We start from the raw sequence: 24284 nt of genomic DNA, 5'->3' as shown, positions 1-24284 counted from the left end.
TTCATTGGCTGTAAAGTACTTTGGGACGTCCCGAGGTGGTGAAAGGCGCTATAGAAATGCAAGTCTTTTCTTTATTTAAGGACCGGTCTCTGAGCCACCTCGGTATCCAGACCCCGCGGGGAACGAGTCACTTCAACCGCTGATTGTACAGACGCACACGCAGAGAGATTTGAGGAGCGCGCCTTTAAATAAATGAAGTGGCTGAAAGGTGCTAAAGCGCCAGGGCAGCAGCTCTCTGGCAGGCACACTGAGGGCTGCGTTCAAACCAGAGGCAGTAACTGGTGCCCTGGGAGCTCAAGACGAGCAGAGTCTAATCTCCCAGCAAAGCAGAGAACGCTGCCAGCGATTCCCAAACCGAGCCCTCCCTGCCAGAACCAGGAGCTCGGCCTCTCTCTAACTGTGGCACGCAGACCGCATTCCTCCGCCAGACAGAGGGGCCTCCCTTTGATCTGAAAAACGGATTTGTCCTCATGTCTGTTCAATGCAATAAAGTTTTAAGGAGCGCAGGTTAGCGCCATACATCTTCAAAAATTGAGTGCGCAGTGAAATTCCGATCTCCGAGATAACCCAGGATTGAGACACTCCAGGCTCCCACTGTTACATCACGTACGGGTCACTGATGAAGAAGTCTTGAGAGAGAGAGGGGGGGCCCAGCCTGGTGCAGTAAGGGGTCACCGCTCTGCATTTACTTTAGCTATTATACAATTATCGATTTTCATATCGACAGGATCCACAGGGGGGGCGTTTTAATACCAGCGTTAACCCTTTGATTTTAACGCCCGTGTTAAAATACTGCTGGGAAATGTAAGGCCATTAAACATGCGTTTGCACCCATCAAGGTGAGAGGGTGCCCGTGCCGGGGAACGGGGCCGACAGAGGTACCCGGTGTCAGCATCTGTCTTGTCTGCCAACGCTCGTGTGAAGCGCCTTGGGACGTTTTACTACCTTAAAAAAGGAGTTATAAAAAAATGTAACCGCGCCGGTCCTTCCGGGACCTCGAAACAACCTTCGCTCTCGAGGGACAGACTCCAGAAGGCACAAAACGCGGAGACGTTTTGATTTTAACAGTGATTTTATTGCAAAAGTTAATCGCAATAGACTGACATTGTGCGTCCCAGTCCGAATAAAGTTCACAAAATATTCACAATGAACTAATTTAATTTTTAATCTTAAAATATAATTATAAATTAGGAATGCAACATTTCCGCAATGCTGTAGCTCACACGTTTGTTCCACCCAATCACGTGGGAATACCCCTGGGCTATAGACAGTGCATTAGACAATTCCTAAAAGGTGCACTCTTGACCTCCCTGATTAACGCCACCGCTCTCCCGCCCACAATTCTGCACCAATGAACCAGGTCTTCGAAATTGTGCAATGGGATTTCTTACACCTTTCGCACCTCAGAGTCAGAAGGTCGTGGGTTCAAGTCCCGCACCAGGGACTTGAGCACAAAAATCTAGGCCGACACTCTCCCAGTGCCAGTGCTGAGGGAGTGCTGCACTGTCAGAGGTGCCGTTTTTCAGATGAGATGTTAAACCGAGGCTCCATCTGCTCTCGCGGGTGGACGTAAAAGATCCCGCGGCACTATTTCGAAGAAGAGCAGGGGAGTTATCCCCGGTGTCCTGGCCAATATTTACCCCTCAACCATCATCACTAAAAACAGATCATCTGGATGCAGGACTTCAGTTACGTAGAGACTGGAGAAGCTGGGGTTGTTCCCCTTACAGCAGAGAAGGTAATAGAGGAGATTTGATTGAGGTGTTCAAAATCATGAAGGCTTTTGATTAGAGTAAATAAGGAGAAACTGTTTCCAGCAGCAGAAAGGTTGGTAACCAGCAGACACAGATTTAAGGTCATTGGCAAAAGAACCAGGAGAGATGAGGAGAATTATTTTTACGCAGCCAGTTTTTTGCCCCTGAACTGTACCCAGCTCTTCCGGGGAACAGGAACAATGCAGGCTGGCTGCTGGACTATTACTGGACAAGATGGGGAAAAATGGGAGGTGAAATCGCAAATAAGAGCGAGCGAGCTTGCATTTCTATAGCACCTTTCACCACCTCAGGACGTCCCAAAGGGCTCGACAGCCAATGAAGTACTTTGTGAAGTGTAGTCACTCAACGCACCAGCAAATCCCCTATTTTTAAACAGGCTTTTGAGCCAGCTAAAAGCACAGGGAATTGCCTCTTAAGGTATTGTCATGGCAACTGCTCACACACCTGGGTGTACAGAGCGTCGTACAGCGAGGGAACCGGGACAGCCTGCTCCACGTCACACAGTACGCCAGAGAGACCCCCTGCCCCCCCCCCAATCAGAAGCAGGCTGGTGGTAGGCAGGCACGGCCTACTCCACAGGTAGAGGAGAGGGGGAAATCTCTTTGGAAAGGCACGGGAAGGAACGGAAGAGCGAGCAGGCAACACCTGGTGAGGATACCTTTCCCGGTTTTTGCATTGAAGGAAAGTGACGGAGGGGAGAGAGAATTCCAGTTGTCTTTGAGGAAAAGTGGGGGGGGGGGGGAAAAGAGAGGAAGGTTGATTACACTAAAGGACTATCGGGATCTATAAAAGAACGATTGGAGATTCAAAAGGTGCAACCATTGCTTTGGGAGCTCAATCACTTCAAGTATTCAGATTAAAAGTTGCTGCTTGATTTTAGTCATACAAAGAATTATACTGCAGCCAGTTTTTTTAAAGATATGCACACTGCACCTTTAAGACACTTTGCCTTCTGAAAATGTTCTGAAGAACAGGGAGTAAAACCCTGCTCAGCAATTAGTGAGATGCTGGCTCCAAGGCTCAAATACCTGCAAGGCACAGACTTCATTACGGTTTCTCGTATTAAAAGGGAAACTCCAGTCATTTTGGCAAAATATTTTCTCTGATTATCGATGCCTCACTAAGCAGTGGTACAGCTCCCTTTAATGAGGTACGGTAGCAGTGGTTATGTTACCGGACTAGTGACCCAGAGGCCTGGACTAATGATCCGGAGACACAAGTTCAAATCCCACCACGGAACTTAGGAAAGGGAATCTGCTGCCCTTACCCGGTCTGGCCTATATGTGACTCCAGACCCACACCAATGTGGTTGGCTCTTAACTGCCCTGTGCCACTCGGCTGCATTCACCACCACCTGCTCGAGGGCAATTAGGGATGGGCAATAAATGCTGGCCTTGCCAGCGACACCCACATCCCGTGAGTGATTTAAAAAAAAAGAGATCCTGAAGCAAACTAAAAAGGTCTAAAAATTAATTAAACAGTAGTTCAATAAAAATATAGGCACAGATTTGTTTTGAGTCTCCCAACATGGGATCCTGAAACGGCACAGCATGTGGATGGGTGGGAAGGTTAACAAAGTAACACACACTTACTCAAATAATAAATCCTTGTTCCACAAGGCTGTGTGTTGGGATTCAATTCCTTTCTTCACCCCCTTGACCTGATACCTGTACAACCGAGAGGTCAGGCACGCCGTACGGACACCAATGTCCACAGTAGTTAGGCTGTGTGAGGTATCAGGGGAGAGCTAGGCCCGACTCCTCTTTGCTCAACCTCCTCTCCCCCCGTCTCGCTGGTGGGGGGCAAGGGGACACTTCAGCCTGCGCCTGCCGCGCTTCCAGCTCTACGGGGCTGGGATGACGATCTGAGCGGAGGATTCTAGAACCGTTACTGACCCCACCCGGCAGCAACACACCCCTGCTTGGCCGAGCTAATGGCGTCACTGACGAGCGGGCAGAAAAATGGCCAATTCCAGCTCGGAACAGGAGGGGTCTGCTTGTGAGGGTGGAAAAGGGATCCACTTTGTACTGAAAGCACAAACTGGAGACTAACAGAGAGGAATTTTAAACTCTAAACCAACCCTTGGATTCTTCCCTTTAAGAAAATAAATTGCCTGAACGCATACAAGAAGAAATATTGGGGTTCAGTCCATCCTGTACAAGGGGTAGTGCAGTTAACAGTCTGTCCTACAGAAGAGATAGTGAGGTTCACAGTGGACCCACAGAAGAGATTGTGGGGTTCATAGTCTGCCCTACAGAAGAGATTGTGGGGTTCATAGTCTGCCCTACAGAAGAGATAGTGGGGTTCACAGTCTGCCCTACAGAAGAGATAGTGGGGTTCACAGTCTGTCCTACAGAAGAGATAGTGGGGTCACAGTCTGTCCTACAGAAGGGACAGTGGGGGCTCTGCAGTTGGCTCAATAGGAAGGGGCAGTGAAGCCCCCAGCTCACAGTGCAGCAAGGTTTGATGGTTGGTGAAGGCCATGACAATGATACCATTGAATGTGACCCCTGTGTCTTTGGCAGTGGTTGTGGGCTCAGAGAGGGAACAACTTCATCAAATTAAATTTATTACAGAAAAATTTTGTCCCTTCAAGAGGAACATTAGTCACTGATGAACTGTCAAGGTGAGCGGGCGAGGCAGCGATCTCCCAACTTCACGTCAGCACTGCGATCCCAAAGTGATTGCGCAGCTGCTCCAGGAACAAGAAGGTCAGGACCGTGTGAGGCACCAAGCGGATCCCAGCCGGAACACAGCCCTGGAAAAGGAGAGAGGCGTGTTAGGGTCGGAGAAGTCAACGCTCTTCAACAAAGAGATCGAGTGGCTCAGTACACTGGCCGGAGTGAGACTGAGACACACAGCAGAAGGCCCCAGCTCCCCCACTCCCTCCCGCTCCCCCTCACCCCAAACATCCCCCCGCTCACCCACCCCCCCCCGCTCCCCCACTCCCTCCTGCTCCCCCTCACCCCAAACATCCCCCCGCTCACCCACCCCCCCCCGCTCCCCCACTCCTCCTGCTCCCCCTCACCCCAAACATCCCCCCGCTCACCCACCCCCCCCGCTCCCCCACTCCCTCCCGCTCCCCCTCACCCCAAACATCCCCCCGCTCACACCACCCCCCCCGCTCCCTCCTCGCTCCCCCAAACATCCCCCCGCTCACCCACCCCCCCGCTCCCCCCTCTCCTCCCCCGCTCCCCCTCTCACCCCAAACATCCCCCCGCTCACACCACCCCCCCGCTCCCCCCTCTCGCCCCCCCGCTCCCCCCTCTCGCCCCCCCGCTCCCCCCTCTCGCCCCCCCCGCTCCCCCCCTCCCCCCCCCCCGCTCCCCCCTCTCCCCCCCCCGCTCCCCCTCACCCCCACCCCAAACCTCCCCCCCTCCCCCCTCGCCTCCCCGCTCCCCCCTCACCCCCCTCCTGCTCTCAACCCCCCCGCTTCCCCAACATCCCCACACCTCCCCCTGCTCACCCCTCTAGCTCCCCCACCCCCCCTCTCAAATCCCCCCGTTCCCCCAACATCCCCCTCGCCCCCCTCCCCTCAACATACCCTCTTGCTCCCCCTCCACCCTCAAATCCCCCCCACCCCCGTCCCCAACTTTCCCCTTTCATCCCCCCACCTCGCTCACCCCCGAACTGGAGACAAACTGCTCCTCCGCCAGGGACACAAGCTGCGGCCTACTCCAATGGGCCAACGCATCTTCTTCATTCAAATCTATTGTGTGCTCTACCCAATCGAGCTCACGAACCCTGTGAGACCCACCCAGACCGACCCTCCCTCGGCTCCTGTGAGGAAATGTCCGGTCTCCAATTCGCCACTTTTTCGTCAAGACGGTCCAATCGAGATCAGGAGCCCACCCTGAGGGGAACTATGGGTACAATCCCATCTCTAAACTGAACCACAGATCAAAATCTTCACCTCACCTTGTAGAAGGCAAGAGGACCCAGTCGAGAAGTCTCCGTTACACAGTGCCACACACCCTGGAAAAAACAAAAAGAGTACAGTCACCGACAGTTTGGGTGGGGGGGGGGGGTTGTGTCATGCGTCTCTGTCTCTGTGCGTGGATTGTACACGCACGTGTGCGCTTCCTCACCCAGATGAATGCTAAGACTCATCGCACCACCTCCTATTGAACACTCTCTTTCTCAGGACATTAAAGCTCCCTGTCCTCCCCCTACCTGCAGACTTTGCAAAAACACACTCGGTGTCACTTACCCGCTGCTACTTGCTTCAATTCATTTTCCCGCTTACTGTTTTCCCAAACTTGGGCACAACTGGCCTTGACCCTTACTTTAATAAGGTAAAATATATTTGAACGCATTGATCACAGCCTCGAGCGTTCCTGTGCACACGATTTCTGCGCCTCCTCAGTGTTGATGGCCAATATGCAAGAGGTACAAGTTCAGAGAAACTTTAACCAACCAATGTTGGCAAATCATTTGACAAAACGGAATTGGAAAACCAAAACATCACCTGCCGCGTAAACAACTCTCTAAACGTTTAAAGTTACGGACTCGCAAGCTAAAGTTAATCCGTTCAAATATTGGAAGCCAAAGTCTCCTCTCCCTAGCTGGCTGGCGAATCTGGGCACTCGCCATGGAAACCAGACCTTTCCACTGGGGGACACGGTCCAATCGCAGCGACGGGTACGTTCTCCGGCAGAACGCCCAGCGAGTTCGTCACGGGGTTTGATCCCTTACCCGATATTCTCCTTTAGAATTCATTAGTCTGGTCTTTAAAACATCCAGCGGTTGCAAAGGAACGTGGCACAGCCACCCTGCAGCCCAAAGAAAGAACACAAGAGTTAGACACGGGCATTTCAATCCAGCTCACCCTGCCACCACCGAGAGAGAGAGAGAGAGAGAGAGTGGGAGGGAGTGGAGGGAGACGGAGACCGGGGGGGTGGCCACACAGACGGGAGGGAGACGTAGAGGGAGCGCACAGGGAAAAAGCGAGCGTGCGAGCGAGGAGAGCGAGTGTGAGAGACAAACAAAATATGGTGAGAGATACGCGACAGAACGAAAGAGCAACAAATGGCAAGGGAACGAGTCAGGGAGCACAAGAGAGAGGGAGAAAGTGTGCAACAGACAGCAAGAGCGACTCTCACACAGTGAAAAGATGGTGTAAAAACAGCACTTACAGCGATAAAACTGGAGAGGAAGTGGGTGAGAATGTTATGTTGTCGGGCAGGTAGCCAGTGCTGAGGACCAGCTGTTTCGCCTGATCGTAACAGGCGAGCTGCGGGAGAAAGACAAACAGGTTCACCCATGCAACCAACTCGCCACCTCAGGAAGGCCCCGTCACTGACAGCGTGGGCTCGCTGCCTGAAATTCGTACACCGACATGTATTATAATAAACCACAAGCACATTAAGGCATTTTGTCAGATTTATTTATTTATTTTTAAAAAGGCTCCAATCTTCTGCCAATTGCAATTTGCAACTAGAGCGAGCAGCGTGTTATAACCGTACTGCTCCGTGTGGGTTAGGGACTCGCTGCTCCCACAGGACAAGCCCATGGCACCAGAGGCGAGCTTTATAGAGTTATTTTTATGTCGCTGGCAAGGCCGGCATTTATTGCCCATCCCCAGTTGCCCCTTGACCAGGCGAGCCGCTTTCTTGACTGCTGCAGCCCCGTGCGGTGAACCGCTGCAGTCCCGTGCAGTGAAGGTATTTTTTTAGCGGTTGAGAATCAACTACATTGCTGTGGGTCTAGCGTCACCTACAGGCCAGACCGGGTAAGGGCGGCACTAAAAAAAAAAAGACTGAACCATATTGGGTTTTTACAGCACCAGACAGCTTCGTTGTTACGTTACTGGGACCAGCTTTTTGTTTCCGTATATTTTACATTGGATTCAAATTCTCAAAGCTGCCATGGTGGGATCTGAACTCTCGTTCCCTGGATTATCAGACCAGTAACATCACCGCGACGTACCACACCCTGAGAGAGGCAGGAAGCCATTAGTTCAACCCCACCCCACCCCCCCCAATGGGGTGGGGAAGCGTGACGCAGGAGCTCGCTTCTCTGGCACTCACACCAACGCTGCCTCCGCAAGATCCTGAAAATCCATCGTGCAGGATAGGCGCACCAACATCAGTGTTCTCGCTCAGGCCAACATCCCCAGCATCGAAGCTTTGACCACGCTCGATCAGCTCCAATGGACGGGTCACATTGTCCGCGTGCCTGATACGAGACTCCCAAAACAAGCGCTCTACTCGGAGCTCCGGCACGGCAAGAGAGCCCCAGGTGGGCAGAGGAAACACTTCAAGGACACCCTCAAAGCCTCCTTGAAAAAGTGTAACATCCCCACCGACACCTGGGAATCCCTGGCCCAAGACCGCACAAAGTGGAGGAGAAGCATCTGGGAAGGCGCCGAACACCTCGAGTCTCTTCACCGGGAGCAAGCGGAAGCCAAGCGCAAACAGCGGAAGGACCCAAGCACCCCACCCACCCGCCCCTTCAACCACCGTCTGCCCCACCTGTGACAGAGACTGTAGGTCCTGCATTGGACTCATCAGTCACCTGCAAACTCATTTTTAATTTGGAAGCAAGTCATCCTCAGTTCCGAGGGACTGCCTAAGAAAGGAGAGAAAGTAAGGTGAGGCCTGGGAGCAGAGCGACGACTCACCCACTCGCCTCGGGTTCGGCGAGCTCCAGTCAATAAAAAAAAATTTTAAATGGGGGAAGAAATAAATTAAGAACTTGCTTTAAAAAGCGCCCGGCTGTCACCACGTCGCACACAACTGCGCCTCTCCCACTCACCAACACTCGGTTAAACCAAAATGGAGGCTGCAGCCTACCTGTCCAACGGTAACAAGGGCCCCTCGGCTAGATGCCATCGTCGCTCCAGAGAACAGCTTCCTTAAACCCTCTGCGGGAGGACAGGCAGCCAAGTTAGTGACATTACAAACAGTCAGAGCTCTCGTTTACAGTTGACCCTGTCGCTTCCAAACTGCCCAAAGGCAGCGCTGGTCCGACTAGGCCCCGGACCGCTCGGCAACCGCTCGGCCAGAGCTGGAGACCGATTGGCCCGACCGACTGGCCCGACCAACTGGCGAATGGCATCAAAACGTCAACTGGCTCACCCTGCTCGGCCCGGTGGGCGGGACCCCAACCCCCCCCACACGTGCCACTGTACGCACACAGTGCACTGTTGTGTCAGCTGTGGCTCAGTGGGCAGCACACACGCCTCTGAGTCAGAAGGTTGTGGGTTCAAGTCCCACTCCAGGGACTTGAGCACAAAATCCAAACTGACACTCCAGTGCAGTGCTGAGGGAGTGCTGCACTGTCAGAGGTGCAGTCTTTCAGATGAGACGTCCCCGTCTACCCTCTCAGGTGGACGTAAAAGATCCCATGGCACTATTTCGAAGAGGAGCAGGGGAGTTCTCCCCGGTGTCCTGGACAATATTTATCCCTCAATCAATATCATTGAAACAGATTATCTGGTCATTGTCCTATTGCTGATTGTGGGAGCTTGCTGAGCGCAAATTGGCTGCCGCGTTTCCGACATTACAACAGTGACTACACTTCCAAAATACAGTACTTCATTGGCTGTTAAGCGCTTTGGGATGTCCTGAGGTATATAAATACAAGTCTTTCCTTTTCTTTCCATGGTATCTGTCACATCGGTGAAGCTGTTTTTAAGGCGAGTTGCGTCAGACAACAGTTTGCTCATCCGACAGATCCTCCCGCTGTCTCTCTGCAGTAGAGCCAGCCCACAGCAACGACGGGAGCGGGCCGGTGGGTCACACCGGGACAGGAGCGGGCCGGTGGGTCACACCGGGACAGGAGCGGGCCGGTGGGTCACACCGGGACAGGAGCGGGCCGGTGGGTCACACCGGGACAGGAGCGGGCCGGTGGGTCACACCGGGACAGGAGCGGGCCGGTGGGTCACACCGGGACAGGAGCGGGCCGGTGGGTCACACAGGGACAGGAGCGGGCCGGTGGGTCACACAGGGACAGGAGCGGGCCGGTGGGTCACACAGGGACAGGAGCGGGCCGGTGGGTCACACAGGGACAGGAGCGGGCCGGTGGGTCACACAGGGACAGGAGCGGGCCGGTGGGTCACACAGGGACAGGAGCGGGCCGGTGGGTCACACAGGGACAGGAGCGGGCCGGTGGGTCACACAGGGACAGGAGCGGGCCGGTGGGTCACACAGGAACACGAGCGGGCCGGTGGGTCACACAGGAACAGGAGCGGGCCGGTGGGTCACAGGAACAGGAGCGGGCCGGTGGGTCACACCGGGACAGGAGCGGGCCGGTGGGTCACACCGGGACAGGAGCGGGCCGGTGGGTCACACAGGGACAGGAGCGGGCCGGTGGGTCACACAGGGACAGGAGCGGGCCGGTGGGTCACACAGGGACAGGAGCGGGCCGGTGGGTCACACAGGGACAGGAGCGGGCCGGTGGGTCACACAGGGACAGGAGCGGGCCGGTGGGTCACACAGGGACAGGAGCGGGCCGGTGGGTCACACAGGGACAGGAGCGGGCCGGTGGGTCACACCGGGACAGGAGCGGGCCGGTGGGTCACACAGGGACAGGAGCGGGCCGGTGGGTCACACAGGGACAGGAGCGGGCCGGTGGGTCACACAGGAACACGAGCAGGCTGGTGGGTCACACAGGAACAGGAGCGGGCCGGTGGGTCACAGGAACAGGAGCGGGCCGGTGGGTCACACAGGAACAGGAGCGGGCCGGTGGGTCACACAGGAACAGGAGCGGGCCGGTGGGTCACACAGGAACAGGAGCGGGCCGGTGGGTCACACAGGAACAGGAGCGGGCCGGTGGGTCACACAGGAACAGGAGCGGGCCGGTGGGTCACACAGGAACAGGAGCGGGCCGGTGGGTCACACAGGAACAGGAGCGGGCCGGTGGGTCACACAGGAACAGGAGCGGGCCGGTGGGTCACACAGGAACAGGAGCGGGCCGGTGGGTCACACAGGAACAGGAGCGGGCCGGTGGGTCACACAGGAACAGGAGCGGGCCGGTGGGTCACACAGGAACAGGAGCGGGCCGGTGGGTCACACAGGAACAGGAGCGGGCCGGTGGGTCACACAGGAACAGGAGCAGGCCGGTGGGTCACACAGGAACAGGAGCAGGCCGGTGGGTCACAGGAGCAGGCCGGTGGGTCACACAGGAACAGGAGCGGGCCGGTGGGTCACACAGGAACAGGAGCGGGCCGGTGGGTCACACAGGAACAGGAGCGGGCCGGTGGGTCACACAGGAACAGGAGCGGGCCGGTGGGTCACACAGGAACAGGAGCAGGCCGGTGGGTCACAGGAACAGGAGCAGGCCGGTGGGTCACACAGGAACAGGAGCGGGCCGGTGGGTCACAGGAACAGGAGCGGGCCGGTGGGTCACACAGGGACAGGAGCGGGCCGGTGGGTCACACAGGGACAGGAGCGGGCCGGTGGGTCACACAGGAACAGGAGCGGGCCGGTGGGTCACACAGGAACAGGAGCGGGCCGGTGGGTCACAGGAACAGGAGCGGGCCGGTGGGTCACAGGAACAGGAGCAGGCCGGTGGGTCACACAGGAACAGGAGCAGGCCGGTGGGTCACACAGGAACAGGAGCGGGCCGGTGGGTCACAGGAACAGGAGCAGGCCGGTGGGTCACACAGGAACAGGAGCGGGCCGGTGGGTCACAGGAACAGGAGCAGGCCGGTGGGTCACAGGAACAGGAGCAGGCCGGTGGGTCACAGGAACAGGACAGTCGGCCCCTCTAGCCCGATCTGCCATTCGATTAGATCATGGCTGTTCTGTACCTCAACCCCATTTACCCGCCTTTCCGCCATGTCCCTTACCCAAGAAAAAGATATCGATCTCAATCTTGACCCAACAGCCACAGCATTTTGGGGGCGAGTTTTCCACTACCCTTTATGTCAAGAAATGTTTCCCGATTTCCCTCCTGAACGGCCTGGCTCTAATTTTAAGGTTATGCCCCTTTGTTCTGGACTCCCCCACCACAGGAACTACTTTCTCTATCTACCCTAACAATTCGTTTCATCATTTCAGAGGCCTCAAGTAGATCACTCCTCAATCCTCTATACTCAAGGGAGCACACGCCAAGGTTATGCAACCTGCCCTTGTAATTTAACCCTCGAAGCCCCGGTATCATTCTGGTGAATCTGCACTGTACCCCAAGCCACATAAGGAGATATTAGGACAGGTGACCAAAAGTTTGGTAGGTTTTAAGGAGCGTCTTAAAAAAGAGAGAGAGAGAGAGAGAGATGGAGAGAGAGAGACACACACACACAGAGGTTTAGGGAGTAAATTCCAGAGCTTGGGCCTCGGCAGCTGAGGACACGGCCGCCAATGGTAGGGCGAGGGAAGTCAGGGCGATGCTCAAGAGGTCAGAATTGGAGGAGTGCAGAGATCTCGGAGGGTAGTGGGGCTGGAGGAGGTTACAGAGATGGGGAGGGGTGAGGGGGGGGGGGGGGGGGCGCGAGGCCAAGGACGGATGCGAGAACAAGGATGAGAATTTTAAACACTGGCTCTCTACATTGAGACTATTGAAGCATTGCCCAGTGCTTCAGTCGATGGCCTGCGGATTGTTACCCCGGAGCAGTATTGTGCAGAGACAGGGCACTGGTCAGCTTACCTTCCTGGAAAACTCGATAAAGTCCATCCACCGCGTGCTTGTAGCTGCAGAGGGGCAGAGAGGGCGAGCGGTGATCACACAGAACAACATCAGAAAACTAGGGGCAGGCCGGAACACAACGGCTCCCCAACTCGCTCTAAGGGTCAACGGTCCAGCGGTACCCCCGCGATCCTCCGCCCCCCCCCCCCCCAAAACATCGGAGTGGGGGCCGGTGATTATTGAGAGTTGAAGTGATTGATATGGCGAGGGACGGGGGAGGAGAATCCGTCCACAAAGCCCGTGTTGAAATGGTCACCTGGGTTGTGGGTTTTTTGCTGGGATTTCTCCCCTGCTCTGCTGGAGTGGTGGGATCCTGCTGGAGTTCAGTTCCATGAACACTGCCAGCCTTCCAGTACCGTCCAATCTGATCATTTTCTCCACGCGCAAACCTTAACTGTGCGCTTCATGGGCTATTGAACTGTTGGAACCATCCCAGCCAAATCTGATCACACACGCACGCCAGTTCCCAGCAGGAACGAACCACCGTGCAGTGATCAGGAACAACAACCCTGACTGACTTTCCCCCTCTCTAGCCCAGGGGTGTCGAGTCCATCTTTAACACCCCACCTGCATCCCCAATCCCTTTACTATAGAGAGCAGACGGCCCCAGATTCAATGGCACAGCCCCGGGAGCGATCGGAGACCGGCTGGTGTGTGTAATAAGTGATGGCATTGACTGGGAAACACTCACTTTCTCCTCAGATTGGCTGGAAGTTTCACATCATTCTGCATCCTAGGGAAGAAAGGAACAGAAACTGTCAGTTATAATCTTCTCCATCACCCAACCTCTCCACTCCTGAGGGGGGGCGGGGAGAGAGTTTGGGATGGGGGGGACGGGGGGAAAGAGTTTCGGATGGGGGGGGTGGCGCGGGAGAGCCAGTGCCAGTTCCCTGCAGCCATGTACCATCCCACTGTGAAGCTAGTAAGTGAAGCTCTGGGGTCCTGCAATGGGCTGGTCAACGGAAGCCACTGTCCAAGGTGCTGAACTCCACATCCCTCTCCATCAGTTCTAAGGAGCACCTGTAGGGGGCAGCGTATGCGTGGCTCGGGGCACAGGGGCCGCGTGTAGAGCTCTCCCAGTGGCATGGTCAGGGGACGCCCCGGGAGGGCAGCGTCACAACAGCGAGTTGTGGGCGGTAGGGAGCTCGGGGGCTGTGTGAGAACAGATGGGGGGGGGGGGGGGGGGGTAGGTGGGCAGGGCGAGGGCTGGTGGTGTCGAGTGTGACCAGCAATGCCAGGCATGGTGCACGGACCTGACGTTTACCATATCGGCCGGCGTTCCAACAAATCCCCCGGTGAAACCTGTGGAAACAGAAACAGGTGGTTAAAGGGGCCATGCGCACATTCTGGGGGTTTAACGGGGCACTGTCTTCGCAGGAAACTGTATCAGCCGGCACCAGTCTCCCCCTGGATGGGGTGCATTGGAGACACACACACACCCCATGTGCACGCACTCAACCCCACACATATACACCAACTGCCCACGCATGGACACACACACACGCCCAGTCACACACATGCGCGGTCAGTCGATGCCAGATTCAGACAGACCTCCGAAGGCTCCCAGTAGAACTTTCTGGTAAAAGGGAAGTGGTTGGTTACTTCCTGCACCCAGCCTGTCCCTCACGGTCTCGTAGATTGCGAACCGGGTCAATGAATACGTCAGCTGCACAGAGAATAGAAGGAGAGAGGCACAATTAGCACAGATCAGAGCTTCCCCCTCCGTCAATCACCTCCCTTCCCCCCCCCTCCCTCACCCCTAGCCCGCTTTTGGTGGGCACCTGATTTATCCGGGGATCCTGCCCAAAATATTGATGTCCTGCTAAAGGGGAATCTCCAGAGTAACTCCCTGGATAACAGGCTGTGTGAGTCCGCCCTCTGCTGGAGGAGCCCAGCAACACACCTTCCACCTCCACTCAAACAACATCACGCACATCTTACCGAGAATTACATTACACAGAATATACAGCACAGAAACAGGCCATTCGGCCCAACTGGTCGGTGCTGGTGTCTATACTCCACACAAGCCTCCTCCCATTCCAACTACCTCATCTCAGCCTTTCAGCATAGCTTTGTATTCCCTTTTTGCTCATGTACTCATGTCCAGTATCTCGGCCTCAAACACTTCCTGTACCAACGAGTTCCACATTCTAACCACTCTGATTACAAAAATTTCTCATTTCCCTATTGGATTTATTAGTAACCATCTTGTATTTATGGCCCCTAGTGCTGCATTCTCCCACAAGTGGAAACGTTCTCTCCACATCCACCCTGTCCAACCCATTCAGAATTGTGAAGACCTCCATCAGGTCTCCTCCAAGTCTTCCCTTTTCTAAAGAAAAAAGCCCCAACCTGTTCGATCTTTCCCGATAGCTGTAATCTCTCAGTTCTGGTCCCATTCTTGTAAAATCTTTTTTGCACTTTCCCCAGTGCTTCTATGTCCTTGTTATAGTATGGAGACCAGAACTGTTCACAGTTTTGAAGAAGGGTCAAACCCGAAACGTCAACTCAAATTTCTCTCCACGGATGTTGCCTGACTTGCTGAGTTTTTCCAGCATTTTCTGTTGTTATTTCGGATTTCCAACATCTGCAGTATTTTGCTATCGTACTAGTGTTCACAGTACTCGATGGTCGAAGGGTGTTTTTGTGGCTGGAAGGCTGTTTCCAGTGGAGTTCTGCAGGGCTCAGTACTGGGTCCTCTGCTTTTTGTGGTATATATCAATGATTTGGACTTGAATCTAGGAAGTATGATTAAGAAGTTTGCAGATGATACTAAAATCGGCTGTGTGGTTGAGACTGAAGAAGAAAGCTGCAGACTGCAGGAAGATATCAATAAATTGGTCAGGTGGGCAGAATAGTGGCAAATGGATTTCAATCTGGAGAAGTGTGAGGTAATGCATTTGGGGAGGGTTAACAAGGAAAGGGAATACACTATAAATGGTAGGACACTGAAGTGCAGAAGATCAGAGGGACCTTGGAGTGCATGTCCACAGATCCCTGAAGGTAGCTGGACAGGTAGATAAAGTGGTTAAGAAGGCATACGGGATACTTGCCGTTATTAGCCGAGGCATAGAATATAAGAGCAGGGAGGTTATGTTTGAACTGTATAAAACACTAGTTAGGCCGCAGCTAGAGTACTGCGTGCAGTTCTGGTCACCACATTACAGGAAGGATGTGACTGCACTAGAGGGGGTGCAGAGGAGATTTACGAGGATGTTGCCGGGACTGGAGAATTTTAGCGATGAGGAAAGATTGGCTAGGCTGGGGTTGTTTTCTTTGGAACAGAGGAGGCTGAGTGGAGACGTGATTGAGGTGTATAAAATTTTGAGGGGCCGAGATAGAGTGGATAGGAAGGACCTATTTCTCTTAGGGGAAGGGTCAATAACCAGGGGACATAGATTTAAAGTAATTGGGGGAAGGATTAGAGAGGATTTGAGGAGAAATGTTTTCACCCAGAGGGTGGTGGGGGTCTGTAACTCACTGCCTGAAAGGGTGGTAGAGGCAGAAACCCTCATCACATTTAAAAAGTGCTTGGATATGCACTTGAAGTGCCGTAACCTGCAAGGCTACAGACCAAGAGCTGGGATTAGGCTGGAGAGCTCTTTGTCGCCCTGCACTGATAAGATGGGCCGAATGGCCTCCCTCTGTGCTGTAACTTTCTATGATTCTCTGATACTCTAAGTGCGGCCTGACCAGGGTCCCATACAAGTTTAACATAACTTCTCTACTTTTGAAATCTATGCCCCTAGAAATAAATCCCAGTGCTTTGTCAGCATGTTTAATTGCTTTGCTGACCTGCGATGCTGCTTTTAGTGATTTGTTCACCTGTATCCCGAGATCCCTTTGCCCTACGACCCCACTCAGTTTCTTATTTTCTAAAAAGGTGTAGGTGATGTTTCTCTTTATCCTACCAAAGTGCATCACCTCACGTTTATCTATGTTAAAGTTCATCTGTCACTTAACTGCCCAGTCTGCAAGAGACAGAGTGGGAGCGAGAGGGGACGAGGGGGTTGCTTGGCACAAGAGGGGGCGCGTGGGGACAGGGGGCGAGGGGGGTTGTGAAGAGCGAGAGGGGGGCGCAGGGCAAGAAACGCGAGGGGGCGAGGGTAGCGTGGGGCAAGGGGGGCGCGCGGGGGCACGGCGCGAGAGGGGGGCGCGGGACGAGGGCAGGGCGAGAGGGGCACGGGGCGAAAGAAAGGGTGCGGAGTGAGGGGGCTGCAGGGCGAGGCGAAAGGGGGCGAGAATGGCAAGGGGGGCGCGTGGGGCTGGGGAGCAAGAGTGGGCACGGGTCGAGGGACAAGAGGGGGGCGTGGGGCGAGAGACACAGAGCGAGAGAGAGGGGGAGGGGAGGGGGAGAGAGAGAGAGAGAGAGAGAGAGAGAGAGAGAGAGAGAGAGAGAGAGAGAGAGAGAGAGAGAGAGAAAGCAATTGAGTTATAAAGTGGCTCTGGGCCCAGCTCTCCGCACTGAATGGTTTTATTCAGGACTTTCAAACTCAGCAGTTTAGTAACAATCTCCTTGACAACAGTTCATTGAAATTTTTTTTTTAACAACATCAGCAACATTTCTCAAGTTACCCTCTAAAATAAATACCACCGTTGGTCCATCAGCTCCCAATTCCCCTCCCCCCCCCACCACCTTCCTTCCTTATTTAAATCCTAACCCTTGGAGTTTCTCTGCACTGCTTCACAGAAGCCGGATGGTGAATTCACTTATTATGATCACTGTTCCCAAGATGCTGCCCATCAGATTGCTAGCTATTTCTGATTTGTTACTTGGAACTAAATTGGGTGTTTGCTTCCTTATTGGGTTGAAGATATACTACTTTAGAAAATTATCTTGGGTGCATTCAATAAATCCCTTTACTACCAGTGTTGCCAATATCTCTCCCAGTCTAAAGGGTAAGGGCGCCCATGATCACCACCATTTTGTCTTTATAGATCTTCCTGATCTGTATATACAGGCATTCCTCCGATAGGTCTGGTCAGGAGGTCTGGTCAGGAGGTCTGCGAAATTCTCACCAGTCATTCCACCTACTCATTGAATTCATTTCCCTTCTGTCATGATTGTGCCCTTTATTAATACTGCCCCACAGACACGATGGGCCGAATGATCTCATTCTGTACTCTAATAGTCTATACTTCTCTTCCTATCTTTGTAAAGCTCTTGTATCCTGACACCCCATCCACCACCTTAAACATTCACTCCCTCCACCACCAGCACACCGTGGCTGCAGTGTGTACCATCTACAAGATGCCCTGCAGCAACTCGCCAAGGCTTCTTCGGCAGCACCTCCCAAACCTGTGACCTCTTCCACCTAGAAGGACAAGGGCAGCAGGAACACCACCACCTCCAAGTTCCCCTCCAAGTCACACTTGTAAATATATCGCCGCTCCTTCATCATCGCTGGGTCTAAATCCTGGAACTCCCTCCCTAACAGCACTGTGGGAGCACCTTCACCACACGGACTGCAGCGGTTCAAGAAGGCGGCTCACCACCATCTTCTCGAGGGCAATTAGGGATGGGCAATAAATGCCGGCTTTGCCAGCGACATCCACATCCCATAAAAACAAATTAAAAATATTATTCGCTCCCAGTCTGTAACCTGGCCTCTGGTAGTTGTTACCGTAACAAACTCCTCCAGCTGGACTTGGGGTTTCTAGTTCCTCCACAACATACTCCCAACGTTGGTAGAAAGCCAGCTGGTTTTATCGTCCCCTCTTAGCTTTCCACCTGATGGTCACTCTGCCTCGGTTAGCGTACCATTGTTCTCTACTTTGGCCAAACGTCCCACCTCAATTATTCCCCCCTCCGTAACCACAACCCCTCCGATATAAACCCCACCCCCAAATCTTGCCGTCTCGCTCAGAAAGCCTTGGAGGGGGGGGGGCAGGAGTGGGAGACTGAAGCTCTGGACACTGGCGCCTGCTCTCTCGCACCACCGGCATCCCCCACCTCACCGAGCGCAGCGACAGTGAACCCGTTCCCTGCGCCCGCACGCCCAGCCTTTACCTGTCTGAAGAGCGAGGCGCTCAGCCCGTTGTAGAGCGCCAGAATCCCATCATTCCGAATGACCTGCAACGCCATCCCCGTCATCCTCATCGTCACCTCCTGCTGAGTCTGCAGGTGAACCTGCCACCAGGAAACACAACCGTCAATCACCCGCAGGAGAACGCAAAACACCGAACCCCCTCAACCACAAAAACACCGAACCCCCTCAACCACAGGAAACACCGAACCTCAACCACAAGACAAACCAGTTCTGAAGCATTCCTGCCCATGAATCCCAGGCAACGTCGTCCCATCTGACGCACATTTATTATTCGCTGGTTCATGTTCTTTGAATTCCGAGGGGGCCTGGAGGTTTGCAAATGGCTGTTCTTTGTGTTGCCTCATTGGTGGATAACTCCTAAATCAGCCGTGGCTCAGTGGGCAGCACTCTCTCTCTCGCCCCGTCGTTAGAAGGTTGTGGGTTCAAGGCCCACTCCAGAGACTCGAGCACAAAAATCTAGGCCAGTGCAGTGCTGAGGGGGTGCCGCACTGTCGGAGGTGCAGTCTTTCAGTTGAGACGTTAAACCGAGGCCCCGTCTGCCCTCTCAGGTGGACGTAAAAGATCCCACACAACTGTTCGTAAAAAAAGCAGGGGCGTTCTCCCCGGTGTTCTGGCCAACATTTATCCCTCAACCAACATCACTAAAACATTTTAATTGGTCATGTTTGTGGGACCTTGCTGTGCGCAAATTGGCTGCCGCGTTTCCTACATTACAACAGTGACTACACATCAAAAGTGCTTCATTGGTTGTAAAGCGCTTTGGGACGCCCTGAGGCGGTGTATAAATGAAAGTTCTTCCCTTTAATATCAGCAGCTTCTGGTCGATATAAAGAAAGGGGACCCTTATTTGGATGTGGCCCCCAAAGTTCCATGGCCCGCACCATCGCCACCCGCACAGGCGAAAGCTCAAACACCCCTCAACCTGGCGGGTGAAGTGGACGCCGAGGCCTTGGAGAGGTCGCAGAGGAGATTTACTAGAATTGGTACCAGGGATGAGGGACCGGTTACGTGGAGAGACCAGAGAAGCTGGGATCGCTCTCCTTAGAGCCAAGAAAGTTGAAGGGAGCCTTAATAGAGGTGTCTAAAAAATTGGAGGAGTTTTGGTAGAGTAGATAAACTGTTTCTACTGGCAGGAACACAGATTTAAGATAATTGGCAAAATATCCAGAGGGAAATGAGAAGAATTTTATTTCCCCCCCCCCCCCTGCAGCGAGTTGTGGTGATCTGGAATGCACTACCTGAAAGGGTGGTGGAAGCAGATCCAATAGTAGCTTTCGAAAAGTATATACTTGAAAAGGAAAAATATGCAGGGCTATAGGGTGAAAGAGCAGTTGGGGGGGGGGGGGGGGGGGAAAGAGTTAAGTGGGATTCATTGGATAGCTCTACCAAAGAGCCGGCACAGGCACGATGGGCCGAATGGCCTCCTTCTGTGCTTTACGATTCCATGCGATGTGAATACAAGCCAGAGGAGAGGGCCCCAGGGGTGTGATCTGCAGCCTGGGCTGAATGAACTTGATCGCAGCCAAGGCAGTAGCTGGGACACTACAATTCCAGGAGAAAGGGGGACTAGCCCATTCCAAAATAACTTGGGTGGGACACGTCCCTCCATTGCACCTGTGCCCCTCGGGAAAGTGCAGCTCTCAGACCAGGTCATGGCAAGGCTCGGCTGTGATGCCCAGGTTAATCCGCCTGAAGGGACTCCCCGCTCATAAACTAAAGCCCCTGGGGAAGAAGGGCAGCGCAGATTCACCAGAATATTACCAGGGCTCCAAGGGTTAGATTACATAAACTAGGCTTGTATTCCCTGGAATATAGAAGGTTAAGGGGTGATTTGATTGAAGCTTTTAGGATTTTGAAAGGGAAGGAAATCTGCCGTTCTTACCCGGTCTGGCCTATATTTGACTCCAGACCCACAGCAATGTGGTTCACTCTTAACTGCCCTCTGAAATGGCCGAGCAAGTCACTCGGTTGTAACTAACCGCTACGAAACACAATAATAAGTATAAAACCGGACGGACCACCCGGCATCGACCTCGGCACCGGCTACAGACACGGCAACGGCACACCCAACCCAGTCGACCCGGCAAAGTCCTCCTCCGCAACATCTGGGGACTTGTGCCAAAATTGGGAGAGCTGTCCCACAGACTAGTCAAGCAACAGCCTGACAGAGTCATACTCACAGAATCATACCGTTCAGCCAATGTCCCGAACTCCTCCATCACCATCTCTGGGTATGTCCTGTCCCACCGGCAATTCCACCACAATCTGTAACCGCATGGCCCGGCATATCCCTCACTCTACCATTACCACCAAGCCAGGAGATCAACCATGGTTCAACAACGAGTGTAGCAGAGCATGCCAGGAGCAGCACCAGGCGGACCTAAAAATGAGGTGCCAACCTGGGGAAGCTGCAACACAGGACTACATGCATGCTAAACAGCGGAAGCAGCATGCTATAGACAGAGCTAAGTGATCCCACAATCAATGGATCAGATCAAAGCTCTGCAGCCCTACCACATCCAGTCGTGAATGATGGTGAACCATTAAACAACTAATGGGAGGAGGAGGCTCCATGAATATTCCCATCCTCAATGATGATGGAGCCCAGCACGTGAGTGCAAAAGACAAGGCTGAAACGTTTGCAACCAACTTCAACCAGAAGTGCCGAGTGGGTGATCCATATCGGCCTACTCCCGAGGTCCCCACCATCACAGGAGCCAGTCTTCAGCCAATTAGATTCACTCCACGTGATATCAAGAAACGGCTGAGCGCACTGGATACAGCAAAGGCTATGGGCCCCGACAACATCCCGGCTATCGTGCTGAAGACTCGTGCTCCAGAACTAGCTGCGCCTCTAGCCAAGCTGTTCCAGTACAGCTACAACACTAGCATCTATCCGACAATGTAGAAAACTGCCCAGGTATGTCCTGTCCACAAAAAGCAGGACATATCCAACCCGGCCAATTATCGCCCCATCAGTTTACTCTCAATCATCAGCAAAGTGATGGAAGGTGTCATCGACAGTGCTATCAAGCGGCACTTACTCACCAATAGCCTGCTCACTGATGCCCAGTTTGGGTTCCGCCAAGACCACTCGGCTCCCGACCTCATTACAGCCTTGGTCCAAACATGGACAAAGGAGCTGAATTCCAGAGGTGAGGCGAGAGTGACTGCCCTTGACATCAAGGCAGCATTTGACCGAGTGTGGCATCAAGGAGCCCTAGTAAAACTGAAGTCAATGGGAATCAGGGGGAAAATGCTCCACTGGCTGGAGTCATACCTAGCACAAAGGAAGATGGTTGTGGTGGTTCAAGGTCAATCAGCACAGCCCCAGGACACCGCTGCAGGAGTTCCTCAGGGCAGTGTCCTAGGCCCAACCATTTTCAGTTGCTTCATCAATGACCTTCCCTCCAACAGAAGGTCAGAAATGGGGATGTTCGCTGATGACTGCACAGTGTTCAGCGCCATTCACAACTCCTCAGATAATGAAGCAGCCCATGCCCACATGCAACAAGACCTGGACGACGTTCAGACTTGGGCTGATAAGTGGCAGGTAACATTCGTGCCACAGAAGTGCCAGGCAATGACTATCTCCAACAAGCAAGAATCTAACCACCTCCCCTTGACATTCAATGGCATTACCATCGCCGAATCCCCCACCATCAACATCCTGGGGGGTCACCATTAACCAGAAACTTAACTGGACCAACCACATAAATACTGTGGCAACAAGAGCAGGTCAGAGGCAGGGTATTCTGCGGCGAGTGTCTCACCTCCTGACTCCCCAAAGCCTTTCCACCATCTATAAGGCACAAGTCAGGCGTGTGATGGAATACTCTCCACATGCCTGGATGAGTGCAGCTCCAACAACACTCAGGAAGTTCGACACCATCCAGGTCAAAGCAGCCCGCTTGATTGGCCCCATCCACCACCTTAAACATTCACTCCCTCCACCACCGGCATACCATGGCTGCAGTGTGTACCATCCCACCACCGGCATACCATGGCTGCAGTGTGTACCATCTACAAGATGCACTCCAGCAACTCGCCAAGGCTTCTTCGGCAGCACCTCTCAAACCCGTGACCTCTTCCACCTAGAAGGACAAGGGCAGCAGGTGCATGGGAGCACCACCACCTCCAAGTTCCCCTCCAAGTCACACACCATCCTGACTTGGAAATATATCGGCCGTTCCTTCATCGTCGCCGGGTCAAAGTCCTGGAACTCCCTCCCTAACAGCACTGTGGGAGTAACTTCACCACACGGACTACAGCGGTTCAATAAGGCGGCTCACCACCACCTTCTCAAGGGCAGCTAGGGATGGGCAATAAATGCTGGCATTGCCAGCGATGCCCTGATCCCATAAACGAATTTTAAAAAAAATGTTGTTTTTTTTTTTTTAATTGATTGGGTAGAGTGTTTTTTTTACCCCACTGTTGGGTGGGGTGGGGTTGGAATCTAGGACAAGGGGAGATAACCTTAAAATCAGAGCCAGGCCACTCAGGAGAGAAGTTAGGAAACACTTCACTCAAAGGGTGGTAGAAATGTGCAACTCTCTCCCACAAAAAGCAGTAGATGCCAGCTCAATGAATAATTTTAAAGCGGAGAGCGATAGGTTTTTGCCAGCCAAGGGTCTCAGAGGGTATGGGGCCAAGGCGGGTGGACAGAGTGGAGATACAGACCAGCCCACGATCTCATTGAATGACGGAACCGGCTCGAGCGGCTGAATGGTATCCTCCTGTTCCTATGTTCCCTTTTACCCAGCCCGATGTAGCCCAGCGAGAAGGTCACATCTTCAGGAGAGGCAGAATGATGGGGTGGTGGGGGGAGATGGGGGGGCCCTGTGGTTGCTGCTGACTCTATGTTCTCCTCCCAGGGACAAACAAGGCACCTACTTCCTGTCGCCTGCAATCAGAGAAGCTTCTAACAATAAAAAAAAATTTAAATCGCAAAGCCTCACACTGGCTGTGATTATCTACAAATCTACAACAGTATGCTTACAATCACTTTCCCACACAGATACAATACCAGCCCGAGGGCAAGGGCAACAGCTCAGGGAACACAGCCACTGGGGAACCAGCACCTGGCTGGTTATGAATGGGTCAGTCCAGATATTCTTAAATGCCACTCTATTTAAAAAGTGATCCCAGTCTAGATTTCTATGTGTGTGTTTTTATGGTGTAGAGGTATTGAACTTGCTCCTAGGCTCGACGAGCCTTTATTTAGTCAATAATTTAGCCGCTTGCGCCAGGAAGGGTCAAGGGTCAATCTTCAGGCTGTGGTGAGTCAGCTCCCCTCGGCCAGAGTGACAAAAGGGGTCCCTAAAATTTGCCTCAGCACCCCTGCGCTGGGCTGGGAGAAAAAAAAAAAAAAAATCGGCAACATATTAAATGCAGACTTTGGAATTTATAATGAAAAAAGTTGTAAGGAAGTGAGTTTAATCAATAAGACCTTTAATCTGGCGTACCGCAGCCATCGTCTTCAGTCCCCGCCACAACCTCCGTTCCCCAGCCACTGACTCCATCCCACTCCCTAACATCTGTCTGAGGCTGAACCACACTGTTCGCAACCTTGGTGTCATATTTGACCCTGAAATGAGTTTCCGGCCACATATCCGCAGCATAACTAAGACCACCTATTTCCACCTCTGTAACATCGCCCGTCTCCGCCCCTGCCTCAGCTCATCCGCTGCTGAAACCCTCATCCATGCCTTTGTTACCTCTAGACTTGGCTATTCCAACACACTCCTGGCTGGCCTCCCACATTCTACCCTACATAAACTTGAAGTCATCCAAAACTCGGCTACCCATGTCCAAACTCGCACCAAGTCCC

General features: G+C 53.4%; 1 protein-coding gene across 1 annotated transcript in view; it reads right to left on the bottom strand.

The window, feature by feature from the left end:
• Positions 1 to 1053: 1053 nt before the first annotated feature.
• The window catches only part of slc25a10a (solute carrier family 25 member 10a), a 35698-nt gene continuing 12467 nt past the window's right edge, over positions 1054 to 24284 (bottom strand). The window contains 12 exon segments of the mRNA XM_085963863.1: positions 1054 to 4533; positions 5694 to 5750; positions 6471 to 6523; positions 6526 to 6547; positions 6911 to 6949; positions 6952 to 7008; positions 8570 to 8640; positions 12366 to 12409; positions 13096 to 13137; positions 13658 to 13706; positions 13956 to 14070; positions 18415 to 18534. Of these exon segments, the coding sequence (XP_085819989.1) occupies positions 4432 to 4533; positions 5694 to 5750; positions 6471 to 6523; positions 6526 to 6547; positions 6911 to 6949; positions 6952 to 7008; positions 8570 to 8640; positions 12366 to 12409; positions 13096 to 13137; positions 13658 to 13706; positions 13956 to 14070; positions 18415 to 18534 (771 nt within the window). The 3' untranslated portion in view covers positions 1054 to 4431.

The sequence above is a fragment of the Somniosus microcephalus genome, chromosome 21 (assembly GCF_052327205.1).
Source record: "Somniosus microcephalus isolate GS21.2 chromosome 21, FLI_Smic_1.0, whole genome shotgun sequence".
NCBI classification, from domain to species: Eukaryota; Metazoa; Chordata; class Chondrichthyes; order Squaliformes; family Somniosidae; genus Somniosus; species Somniosus microcephalus.
The sequence above is the reverse complement of the archived record's forward strand: the minus strand, read 5'-3'. Positions and strand labels throughout refer to the sequence as shown.